This window comes from Pelobates fuscus, chromosome 10 (assembly GCF_036172605.1).
Source record: "Pelobates fuscus isolate aPelFus1 chromosome 10, aPelFus1.pri, whole genome shotgun sequence".
NCBI lineage: Eukaryota > Metazoa > Chordata > Amphibia > Anura > Pelobatidae > Pelobates > Pelobates fuscus.
Window position 1 is genome coordinate 58852100 of NC_086326.1, and position 13830 is coordinate 58865929.

Sequence of the window (13830 nt, forward strand, 5' to 3'; positions counted from 1 at the left end):
CAGGTGCTTGTAAGCCTGTAAATGGATACCCATACAAACAGTGTCCTATTTCACATATCTTTTTTTTTTTTTCATTTATGCAACTTATTTTTATAAGAGGTATTTTTTGTGTGTGTCACATATATATATTTGTCTGTAGAACCCATTCCCGTGTAGATCTCTAAACCGGGATGTTGCCAAGTGGCAAAATGATCATGGATGGTATCTTATTGACATCACTAAAACACGACCTTATATCATTAATAGCACCAAATGTATTAAGGAATTCATTGTAGTATATAAATAGAACTTAAAGTGAACATATACACTACAATGTTGTATTAACCCTAAATAATGTTGTATTATCTCATGTGTATCCACTATGTTGAAACCCTGCACCTGCAGCATTACTACACATTAAAGTGGTGCTGTCAAAAAAATGCATTGAAAAATAAAGTCACAACTGTAGTTGCCTGGGATAAAACCTAAATGGAGTGATTGATAAACAGCTGTTCTTTTCTGGTTTCATTAGTCAACATAACTTAGTTGCTCAAAAGATTTCACACATTGCTGTAAAGCAGCCCTGGAGTAATTCATTTATTTTTTTTCTTCTTAAGCATGAAGAAGAGGACTCTGATGACGATAGTGCTCAAAATAGCAGTGAGTTGCCTGCACCAGAGACAGATGGACTGACGGATGAACAGTTAACATATTCTAGTGATGACCTTGAACCTGCATATGTTTCTCCTCTTGATGAAAAACGGCCTGTAAGACAGCCAGCCCTGTCAATGTCCAACCTACATGAGGCATCCATGTACGTATTTCCTTTTCATTGCCAAGCATGGTGGAATGCACTTCATTTTGAACTTGCTTGACTCAATATTCAATGACCTCAACCTGAATTGCTTTAATACCAGTACTATTAATATAGGAACCCTACTAGAATACTGAGATCCGGCTATACTAAAGAAATATAAATGGTGATATATGTGGATCAATTTTTTTTTTTTTAATTCTTTATTTTTTTGTGCATGGAAATAGGTATAACAGTATCTTGCGATGCCACAACAGCATGAGCAAGTGGATGAGAAACATATAGATTAACATGGCATGCGATATACAGCACATTTTCAAATAATAAAAACAGGCTAATTCTGGAAAAGTTACATCAAAATATATGGTACGTTTTAGCAGTGCTTAAGTAATACAGAAGAGCTTATATTGTCATGATAGTATAAGAAAGTCAACATATTTTAACAATTAGTGGCATTGGTAATGTGGCACTGTTCTAATATAATGCTTAACTATTAAAAGTTGTGAGTGAGCCGGTAGTTTATAAAAGTACAGCTTCTGCAGTGGGTATGTGAAATATCTACGAGTGTACAAGGCAGGGAGCTATAGATGCCTCAGATACCAGGAGGCTTAAACAAGATTAGCGTACTGGGTACGTGTTAGAGAGGAAGGATCCCCCTTACTTAGTAGGGTACAAGCGTTAGTGGTCCTACAGTAGGGACAAAAAGGGGTGGGGGTGGGGGGGGGGTTAGCTGGGTTGGTTCCTAGGGGAATATAATGAGAGGTTTAATACCTTCAGCGTATGCGATGAGCATTACAAAGAAAATTTTAAAATTCTAACGGTAGATTTGGAAAGTTAATAAACTTGAGAGACAACTTGGCAACAGGCTGCAGCCTCTGGACACAGTTCAGGGCACCGAAGTGGATGCTACTACTTTCCGCTGTGCCGCCGGAATGAATGGGCGCACCGTCGCCGGATTCCAGGCTACAGAGGCCAGTGGTGTCGTTGATTCTGCTTGCTCTGGTAGTCGTTTCTCCATTTTGAGCTTCTGCAGTATGGCTGGAATCTCCGCTTCCTCTTGTACCTTGATGGCCCCGGCGTCTCCGGGTATTATCAGGCTTTTCGGCATGCCCCAATGGTATGGTACGTTGTGAGCTAAGAGCTCTTTGGTGAGAGGGCGCAGGGACCTTCTCCAGTCCATGGTGGCTTTGGAGAGATCAGGGTAGAAGGTCAAAGAATAGCCCTCAAAATGGAGGGGAGATTTGTTGCGTGTGGCTGCCATGAGAGCGAGGCGATCTCTGCCTTGTTGGAAGCGGATTATCACGTCGTTTCCACCCACCAGGGTGTTTGTTGTCGGCCTGGAGATCCGATGCCAGCTATCCAGAAGCATAGATTTGGCCTGCTTGGCTGTGAAGAGGGTGTTAAACAGCCTGCGGAACAGGTGCGGTAGCTCGGTGGTTTCCACCGCGTCGGGTAGGCCGCGGACTTTTACATTCTTCCACCGTCGTTTGTCTTCCAGCACAGTTAGCTTCTCTTGCTGTTGCTGGTGGGCCTTCTGCACGGTAAGTAGTTGCTGTTCCACTACCGCGAGTCTGGTCTCATGCGCGGCCGTGTTGAGCTCTGTGTTTTGTAGTCGGGCCGACACTCCGCTTATTTCCTCGCGGAACATGCCGATGTCAGCTGCAATGTTGCGGCGCAGCTCCCCCAACATGTTCCTCAGAGTCTCCTCTGTAACCGGTGGCTTTGCTGGTAAGTTGGTCAGTGAGGTCAGCGACTGGGCACCATAATCATCTTCCTCCGACCCGGATGCCTCGCTAAAGGAGTTGTACCTGTCTTCCAGCTGCACCGCCATTGCAGGCCTCTGCGTGGTCTGAGGCCTCCTCAGGAGATCACCGATATCCGCGGTGGCCGGGGGTCTATCCGGCTTGGATTTTTTATTGCGTCTCCCCATATTCTCAGGAGGCTGTGCTGAGTCCAGGGGTACTCTCAAGGTGATTTTTCGTCGTATTTTGTCGTTTTTAGGACTTCTCTGCACGGAGCTCAGTGCATGTGCGTCCTCTCGGTATGGCTGCTGGCTCCGCCCCCCATGTGGATCCATTTTAAAATAAGCCTCTTCCTGTTCTCCTCGCAAGAGGTTTTAGAAAAAAGAAATGGCCTCACCAATGACCTCCAATTTTCCACCCCCTTAAGCATATCTCCTAACACTGGGTTGTATGTTGCTGAAAAACACAGTCTGTATGGCTACAAAGACATACAGTATAGGGCGCCACAATCACTTGTGTGACATTTTTTTCCCTATTGTTTTTACATGTTGATCATTTCCTTTTGAGCGGTAAATATATCACCACAGAAGTGATTGTAGCGCCCTATACTGTGTGTCTTTGTAGCCATACCGACTGTTTGTTTTTGATTTGCATGGGATTTGTGGAGTGATCCTTTTTAGTGGCTTGCCTGCAAATACGGTAGGTTAATCTGCACTTTACCCTGTTCTGTATTTTATGTATGTAGCTGTGACAGTGGTGTGGGAGGACCTAAAGGGGTATTTGCATCACTGGCAATGACCAAAATAGGCAGGACTGTCCAAAGAAGGGGCATTTCAGCGTGACCTAAATGCACACCAGGCTGACCGACCACGTCCATGTTAAGCCCTACACTGGACAAGGCTACACATAGATCACTAGTGATACACATTCTCCTAGTGCCATTGAATCAGCATTAATTTGAATATTGACAACTTTATATTTTAGCTGCAAGGCAGTTGTATTGAGTTTTAGAGAATGAAGGAAGCTGTACGGTTTTGTTACTCTTCCAAAACCTCCCCACCCCCCTTTGCCCTGTTACTCTTACACATCAGGACTCTGTTTTGCATTATTGCACCAATTGAATTAGTGCGGAGTAACATTCATAATTGGAACTTGAAGTTAAGTTTTTTTGTTTTGTTTTGTGGTTTTTTTGTCCTTATCTAGTCAACAATTGTATTTTTGTATTAAATATACTTTGCAATAACCTGATTATATATTTTATAATGACAGTCTTAAATTTTAATTAAGGGACTGTTATTACAACAGTATTTTCAAAACCTAATTAAAGATGAACCCTACTGTGAAAATTAGCATAACATAATTTAATAATGTATGTTTATTGCTCTGTAACAACCAAGCCATTTATTTATTTATTTCCCAATCCATTTCGGTACATTTACCCTTTTCATTACATTGCGTTACATTGCTCCGTTGTCTGGCCCTAAAAAGGTTTAAATTTAAATGCAATAACATTTCTGTCCTACTGTTGTCTTGCTAAAGTGCTAATGGTGAGACTAGAAAGCAAGGCATTATTTTGGCACCATGGACATTAATGCATACACCCCTTACGCAATATACTTAGTGAATTGTGGGTTTAGGGATTTGGCCTAAATTGTTTTATTCATTTGTCTTCATTGTTTTGGTGTGTCTGTATGAATAAAAATTTTGATTATAGAAAATAGGAGTGGGGATATAAATCTGGGCTTTCTCAGACTGTACTATTAAACTAGTTACATAGTTACATAGTTAGATAGCTGAAAAGAGACTTGCGTCCATCAAGTTCAGCCTTCCTCACACCTGTTTTTTGCTGTTGATCCAAAAGGCAAAAAAAACACAAAAAACAAAAAAAAAAAACCCAGTTTGAAGCACAATTTTGCAACAAGCTAGGACAAAAAAATCCTTCTTGACCCCAGAATGGCAGTCAGATTTATCCTTGAATCAAGCAGTTATTACCCTACATTGAAAGATTATATCCTTGAATATTCTGTCTTTGCAAGTATGCATCTAGTAGCTGTTTGAACATCTGTATGGACTCTGATAAAACCACTTCTTCAGGCAGAGAATTCCACATCCTGATTGTTCTTACAGTAAAAAAACCTTTCCTTTGCCTTAGATGAAATCTTCTTTCTTCCAGTCTAAACGCATGGCCTTGTGTCCTATGTAAAGTCCGGTTTGTGAATAGATTTCCACACAATGGTTTGTATTGGCCCCGAATATATTTGTATAATGTTATCATATCCCCTCTCAGGCGACGTTTTTCTAAACTAAATAGGTTTAAATTTGTTAACCTTTCTTCATAGCTGATATGTTCCATTCCTTTTATTAATTTTGTAGCCCGCCTCTGCACTTTTTCTAGTGCCATGATGTCCTTCTTTAGAACAGGTGACCAAAATTGCACAGCATATTCAATATGTGGTCTTACCAGTGATTTATAGAGAGGCAAAATGATATTCTCGTCCCGAGAATGAATGCCCTTTTTCATGCATGACAATACCTTACTGGCCTTGGCCACTGCTGATTGACATTGCACATTGTTGCATAGTTTGTTGTCTATAACAATTCCCAAGTCCTTTTCGTGTGTTGTTATCCCTAATTCGCTTCCATTGAGGGTATACGTTGCTTGTGTATTCTTTACGCCGAAGTGCATAACTTTGCATTTTTCAACATTAAATTTCATCTGCCATTTGAGTGCCCAGTCCTCCAGTCTATCTAAATCCTTCTGCAGCAAAGTAATATCTTGCTCACATTGTATTATTTTACAAAGTTTTGTGTCATCTGCAAACACTGAAACATGACTTTCAATGCTGTCTTCAAGATCATTTATAAAAATGTTAAATAGAAGGGGTCCCAGAACAGACCCCTGAGGGACACCACTTGCCACCTCTGTCCAGCTTGAAAATTTACCATTAACGACAACTCTTTGTATTCTGTTTTTAAGCCAATGTTCTACCCAAGAACAAGCATTTTCATCGAGACCGATTTCCTTGAGTTTGAACACTAATCTTTTGTGTGGAACTGTATCAAATGCCTTGGCAAAATCCAAATAGATCACATCCACTGCAACACCCTGATCTATACTTCTACTTACTTCTTCGTAGAACGCAATCAAGTTAGTTTGACATGACCTGTGCTTCATAAAACCATGATGATTTTTGCTGATAACCATATTCTTCTCAAGGAATTCTTGAATATTATCCCTTAATAACCTTTCAAATATTTTACCAGCCACAGAAGTTAAGCTCACAGGTCTATAATTTCCAGGCAAGGATTTTGAACCCTTTTTGAATATAGGAACCACATCATCTGCCTTCCTCCAATCCTCCGGAACACTTCCTGAAAGAAAAGAATCTTGAAAGATTAAAAACAGAGGTTCACTTATTTCTACACTTAGTTCCTTAAGTACACGTGGATGGATACCGTCAGGCCCTGGAGCTTTGTTTATATTAACTTTCTTTAGTTGCTGCAGCACATTGTCTTGAGTTAACCAATTACAATTATTCTGCAAGTTTTTAGTAGCAATCATTTGCACATCTATTGCCATGGGTTCTTCTTTAATATATACGGAGGAGAAATAGTTATTTAGAATTCCTGCCTTTTCTTGGTCTTCATTAAAGGACCACTCTAGTGCCAGGAAAGCATACTCGTTTTCCTGGCACTAGAGTGCCCTGAGGGTGCCCCCACCCTCAGGGACCCCCTCCCGCCCGGCTCTGGAAAGGGGAAAGGGGTAAAAACTTACCTTTTTCCAGCGCTGGGCGGGGAGCTCTCCTCCTCCTCTCCGCCTCCGTTCCTCCCCGTCGGCTGAATGCGCACGCGCGGCAAGAGCTGCGCGCGCATTCAGCCGGTCACATAGGAAAGCATTCATAATGCTTTCCTATGGACGCTTGCGTGCTCTCACTGTGATTTTCACAGTGAGAATCACGCAAGCGCCTCTAGCGGCTGTCAGTGAGACAGCCACTAGAGAATTAGGGGGAAGGCTTAACTAATTGATAAACATAGCAGTTTCTCTGAAACTGCTATGTTTATAAAACAATTAGTTAACCCTAGCTGGACCTGGCACCCAGACCACTTCATTAAGCTGAAGTGGTCTGGGTGCCTAGAGTGGTCCTTTAACTAACACCCCCGTTTCAGTTTTAAGTGTACCTATACTTTCATTTTTGGGTTTTTTGGAATTTATGTACTTAAAAAATGCTTTGGGGTTTGTTTTGCTCTCTTTAGCTATCATTTTTTCATTTTGAAGTTTAGCAAGTTTAATTGCCTTTTTGCACGCATTATTTGCTTTCTTATATCTTTTATAAGATGCATCTGATTTGTCTGATTTAAATGCTTTAAATGCCCTTTTCTTATTTTTAATCTCTTGTTTTACTTCTCTACTAAGCCACATTGGTTTTAATTTGTTTCTTTTATACTTATTTCCCAATGGTACATACTGAGAAATGTACCTTTCTAATATTTGTTGGAAGATGATCCATTTATCCTCAGTGTTCTTTTCACTAAAGAGTTTATGCCAGTCAATATATTGTAAAGCTTCCCTTATCTTATTGAAATTGGCCTTTTTAAAATTATATGTTTTAGTATACCCCATGTGCTTTTGTTTTTTTGAGTTTATTTCAAAGGACACTATATTGTGATCACTATTTCCCAAGTGCTCACCTACTTGAATGTTGGTCAAAAGATCAACGTTGTTTGTTAAAACCAGGTCCAGACAAGCGTCCATTCTAGTTGGTGCTTGTACAAGTTGTGACATGAAGTTGTCATTTAACAAGTTTAAAAACCTAATTCCCTTTGCTGAGCTACTAGTCCCTATGTCCCAATTTATGTCTGGGTAATTAAAATCTCCAATAATTAAAGTGTTACCAAGATTTGCAGCTTTCTCAATTTGCTCAAACAGCTGTTGTTCCTCGTCAATATTAACATTAGGTGGTTTATAACATATCCCAACCAATAGTTGGTTTCCCTTCTTTTCCCCCAAGCAGATATTTACCCATAAAGCTTCCACATTTTCCTCATCGCATTCAATTTGCTTAAGATTTGGCTTTAAATCATGGTTGACATACAAACATACCCCACCACCCTTCTTGTTTTTCCTATCCTTCCTAAATAATGTGTACCCATTTAAGTTAACTGCCCAGTCATGTGTCTCATCCCACCATGTTTCAGTTATGCCTATTATATCATATTGTTTAGTGTATGCTAATGCCTCTAGTTCCCCCATTTTGTTATTTAGGCTCCTTGCATTAGTAAGCATACATTTAATATCATGCGTCTCTTGTTTATTTTGTGAATTACCAACATTACATAGCTTCTGTTCTGAGCTTGCCCCTCCCCCCGTCTCCACCCTCCTTATACTGTTCTAAAGCCCATCTCCTTTCTGTCCTATCTCCATTTTGTAGATTGCTATGACCCTCCCCCCCTACTACTAGTTTAAAATCTCCTCCAACCTTCTAGCCATCCTATCCCCCAGCACTGCAGACCCCCTTCCGTTTAGGTGCAATCCATCACTACTATATAGGTTGTACCCAATCGCAAAGTCGGCCCAGTGCTCTAAAAACCCAAAACCCTCCTTCCTGCACCAAGACTTCAGCCACGCATTAACCTCTCTAATCTCCCGCTGCCTTTCCACTGTAGCACGTGGCACAGGTAATATCTCAGAGAATACCACCTTGGAGGTCCTTTTCTTGAGTTTGCTACCTAATTCCCTGAAATCATTCTTTAGGACCTTCCATCTTCCTCTTACTTTGTCATTGGTACCAACATGGACCATGACCGCTGGGTCATCCCCAGCCCCTCCCAATAATCCATCCACTCTGTCAGCAACATGCCGGACCCGAGCACCCGGGAGACAGCAAACTGTCCGGTTGAGCCGATCAGAGTGGCAGATTGCCCTATCTGCTCTCCTAATGATAAAGTCCCCTACCACCACAACCTGTCTTGCCTTCCTTACATTTTGATCCCCACCCGTACTAGAGGGGCTGTCACCTCGGCTGTTAGAAGTAACAGCTTCCTCTAATACAGCTACTCCTGAGCTGATGCTCCCAACATCTTCCCTCAAACGGGCAAATTTGCTAGGTTGCACCAAATCAGGACTAGCTAGCCCTTTCCTCTTCCCTCCCCCCCTGCTTCCTCGCCCCACTGTCACCCAGCTACATGCCTGTTCCCCATCTGTCATATCTCCTCCCTCTCCACTACCTGTCCCCACTAAACTCTGCTCAGTCAGCAGCAGACTCCTCTCAAGATTGTCGATCTAGTTAACAAAGATAAGGCTGGCAAAAATTAGGTCAATATTTAGGATAAAAAAAAAAAGGCTGTATTTATACAACTGATATTTACATATTTAAGGCTGGGCCTGTAGTTGTGGGAGGGGCTTTTGTCCCCTTTATAAGGGCATCCAATTCTCTCCCACTTTACCATTTTTTACCTGGGTTTCCCTGTACCGTCGTTTCGCGGTGGTCCTGCTGCAGCTGCCGGGCGCATGCTGGTTTGTGGGGTCCGTTCGCCGAACGGTGAGTTGGCCTGATGGGTGCCTCTCTGCACGTTGTAGGATCCAGTGGCTCGGGTCCCTTCCGTCTCGCCGGTTTCCCCCGTTCGTCTCCATCCCCCCCACGCTGCGCTGCCAGCGGTGTGTGTGTCAGGGTTTGTGTGTTTGTCTGTCAGACACACACACACTCACTGACAGACAGACACACACATTCACTGACAGACACACACACTCACACACTGACAGACAGACACGCTCACACACTGACTGACTGACAGACACGCTCACACACTGACTGACTGACAGACACGCTCACACACTGACAGACAGACAGACACGCTCACACACTGACTGACCGACAGACACGCTCACACACTGACTGACCGACAGACACGCTCACACACTGACTGACCGACAGACACGCTCACACACTGACTGACCGACAGAGACGCTCACACACTGACTGACCGACAGAGACGCTCACACACTGACTGACCGACAGAGACGCTCACACACTGACTGACCGACAGAGACGCTCACACACTGACTGACCGACAGAGACGCTCACACACTGACTGACCGACAGACACGCTCACACACTGACTGACCGACAGAGACGCTCACACACTGACTGACCGACAGAGACGCTCACACACTGACTGACCGACAGAGACGCTCACACACTGACTGACCGACAGAGACGCTCACACACTGACTGACCGACAGAGACGCTCACACACTGACTGACTGACTGACCGACAGACACGCTCACACACTGACTGACCGACAGACACGCTCACACACTGACTGACCGACAGACACGCTCACACACTGACTGACCGACAGACACGCTCACACACTCAGTGACTGTGTGTCTGTCTGCGAGTGTGTCTGTCAGTGAGTGTGTGTATGACTGTGAGCGAGTGTGTGTTAGTGAGTGAGTTACATGAGGGGGGCGGCAAGATGGATCTTTGCCTAGGGCGGCAGAAATCCTTGCACCGGCCCTGCTTGTACTGCTTTGCATTTGTCATTTGAGCAGATTTCTTGCATCTTCACCATATTCCGTATGTTACTCACAAAATTGATTTGTTTTTCCTATACGAATCAGAAAATATAAAAACTTATTTTTTGCCGTTTGTTGAATATGTATTTCCCTCCTTTCCCATGCATCTTTAAAATATATAAATTTGATCTTTTTTCTTTTTAACTTTTCCTGAACAAATTACTCAAATATGGCCTTGGCAATGTGGCCTTTTCAGTGTAAAGGGTTAAACTAGGCACCATAACGACTATTCCGTAGTGGTTATGGTACTAGGAGTTCCCTAGGGCCATTCCTTGGTAAGTGGACATATGTTTTACTTGAGTTATGAATTTCTTTAATTTGGCCAACTCTTCGAGTATATTTAGATTATAAGCTCATATTCCATAATATATAAAGAAATTTTGTTCCTATTTGGACCAAACTCATTGGCTAAGAATGACCGCTGATTTACTCAGCCAATGGATTCCGTGAAAAGATGGGCTTAATTGACTTCAGAGATGCAAAAGTAGGTACTTCTGCATTAGCATCATCCAAATAGGGGTCTGGCATCGGGGAACCCATGCAAGTTGGCGTTAGGCAAATTCACCCATGTGCACTTATGTTCTGCACTTTTGTTAATGAAGAGTCTGTCTCTTATCTCCCATGAGTAAGGTTACTGTAGAACTTTCTTTTATGCAGCTGGTCATATAAGGCCACTTCTAGATAGGTCTTTAGTATGCAAATGTGTGTGTGTTTGAATATATTTGTATCATTCAAGGTGAGGCTTGCTGTTATTGATTCAGAAACCATTTTCTTTTGTTCCAAGGACGGATTAAGAATAATTTGGAGGCTTCACACGTATTCTGAGACTAGAGGACTTTCTCATAGGTTCATCTTCTGACTCTAGAGTGCCTCAGTGAAAACTTTAAATAGTTCATATAGTATAACTGTGGTATTTAATCATAAAAATGTGCTAATAATGGCATGTATAAAAATGATTATTGAAAGGAATGGGAAATTTCTGTTACTAGAATTATTGGATGTGGATATCACAGTCTATATTCCCCAATTAATATTTAAAATTTGGATTCTACTACATAATTAAGATTATTGTGTTCTAATTTTAGGCCAGAGCTTCTTGATCAGCTTCGGGAGACAAGAGCCGACAAGAAGAGATTACGAAAAGCTTTAAGAGAATTTGAAGAGCACTTTTTAAGACAAACGGGAAGGTAAGATATGCTGGCATCAGCCAACAAATTACAGGATATTCATTATTAACCTGTAAATTAAACTCCCATCCCAATTTGTATATAGGATGAAAAGTGAGACTTCTTAGAACACGGGAGTTCACCACCGATAACTCTAGAAGTGTTGGGTACTCAACTAAACACCACTTACCTGTTCAATGTAAAATGCATTTGTTTATATTGATTTGTTCTTATATTTAAACGTATTCCCTTTGTACCTCTATCTTTAACTCTGATCCACTGTTTGTGTGCCGATCTTGCATATCCTCCATAGTTTGGCTCGTTTCTAATAACCGAATGTTGTCATCATTTTAGGAGTGTACAAAAAGAAGACAGAATACCGATGGCTGAAGAGTACTGTGAATACAAGCAGATAAAAGCTAAACTTCGGTTACTGGAGGTTCTGATAAGCAAGCAAGATGTTTCTAAAACTATTTAATATGAATACTCCTTCAAGCAGTATTCATAGAATAATAAAAACATGCTGTATTTCTGCACATTCATGTACAACACTGAAAACCTGATGCACTTTAAATGGTATACACTACCTGGTAGGGATATCAGTAGCAAGAATTGCAAAAAAGGGGGGGTCACCGCTGTCTACAGTCTTCAAGAAAACCTGCTGAAGGGCATTATGGTTACTTCTGTGTCTGTTCTAGAGGATCATCACACGGGGCTAATTTAATAAGGCTTTCACCACATATGCCATTTTGTTCTTTTGTTTGTAATATAGAATTCGGTTTTAAATCCTGTATATTTTATGATTCTCCTAAAGTGTTTTTTGCAAGCAGACTCCTTGTCAGAAGTGCCTTCAAGTTGTTGCAGGCGCCTTCCATACAACTGAGTTAGAAAAGAGAGATTTTAATTAAATATTGTATTTCAGATTTTGGAAAGATTAACTATATTGCTACCCTGTGCAGATTGTATATATTCTGTAATTATCTTTTTTTTTTTTTTTGAACTGTGTTTTTGTAAATTTTTAAACTTTTTATTTATTTTGCATGGTGCAGGGTTGTGCAATATACTCACTCCTTTGCTGCCCAGAGGTTAAAATCTTGAAATATTGTATGTTCCAATATTCATATGTTACAGCATTCAACCAAAGGACTGTTCTGTAACCAACGAAAATGGACAGAACACCTTCTGAAGACTATTGGCAAGTTTTATCAATCTATCATGCATTTCACACTCTTCCAATCATAACTTCTCCCCCACCCCCCCTGGTCGTCCCCCCCCCCCCCCCAAAAAAAAAAGATAAGCTATTTAGTAGTTTTGGCAACACCTACAGTTCTTGTTTCTGTAAATCCACATCAGCCACAGCCATAAACTGTCTGAACATAATGAGGATTGTGGTCCAAGAATTGGTGAGGGCCTTCAAGTCGCCAAACTCTACATCAGGAGTAGGCAACCAGATGTTGTGGACTAAATCTCCCATGATGCATTGTCACCATTATGACTGTAAGATCTTTATAGTAGATGCAGTTCACAACACTTGGAGTTCCGAAGCTTGCCTACCCCTGCTTTATATTATAATGTTGGGGCTTAGCTGGCAAACCGTGTATTGGACAGCAGATCCGCAGGAAATATACTAAATGTCTATCATCTTAGTCAGCCCATTTGGAACCTTTCCATAGTTGGCTATTGTGTGCCAGGTTTGCAATCTGGATGTCCATTTACTGTTTTCACTGTATAACCTCTTGCCAAATTCTTAATTTAGCACAGTGTAAATTCCCCATTGCAGAGCAATTTAAACACTCTACTTTGCAGGTTTTAACTTTTCAGTGTGAAACTATACACACAACATAAAAAAATATGTTACCTTGGGGAAACAAAGGGGGAATTGTATGTCTTTTAAGTTTCATATATCTTTCTGAATATATTGTAAAAGCAAAGTATTTTTCAACAGGTTATTTTTTATAAATTCTTTGTAAAATTAAAGCAGCATTGCATATATATAATATTATTCTATGTAAATTGTAAGGAAACCAAACACATCAATTTGCACATTTATTGATTAGTCACAAGTAAAGCAATGTTGTCTAATAGCTGAAGCTCACCCAGCAATAAATTCAGTTTAACCCTTTCAGTGAGCCACGGACAGGGTTAATATTAAAGGGAGGTTGTAAAAAATATGTCATATCTTTTTTTCCTTTTTGTGTTGTGCATGTCCACTGTCTAAAAACCACTTGGGCTAGCTCTAAACTATTGTATGTATGTATGTGTGTGTATATATATATATTTTGCAATCCTCTTATTTTGCTAGTATCCCCTTACAGGCAGCAGCCATCTTAAATTTGAATGCCGTAGCTTTATAAGTAATTGTGAACAGTTACAGATTTATTTAAAGCTACTGATCTAGTGACCATTATGCCTTCCCTGTAGCACATGTTTGAGGATTATAATTATGTATATAAGTGCAGTGGCTGGAAAATAAACAACCCTCGTACAATTTGATCTCATGCACAAATATAGGTAAAAATATCAATGCTCCCTAGGTTGATAAACAAAAACTA

The 13830-nt window shown here is 41.0% G+C and overlaps 1 protein-coding gene across 2 annotated transcripts in view; it reads left to right on the forward strand.

Annotated features, from left to right (window-relative positions):
- The window catches only part of FAM13C (family with sequence similarity 13 member C), a 121759-nt gene extending 109227 nt beyond the window's left edge, over positions 1 to 12532 (forward strand). For both annotated transcript variants that reach the window (XM_063433991.1, XM_063433992.1), the window contains 3 exons: positions 597 to 793; positions 11198 to 11299; positions 11633 to 12532. In XM_063433991.1, coding sequence (XP_063290061.1) covers positions 597 to 793; positions 11198 to 11299; positions 11633 to 11756 — 423 coding nt within the window. In that variant the 3' untranslated portion in view covers positions 11757 to 12532. The remainder of the gene's footprint in view (positions 1 to 596; positions 794 to 11197; positions 11300 to 11632) is intronic.
- The last annotated feature ends 1298 nt before the right edge of the window (positions 12533 to 13830 follow it).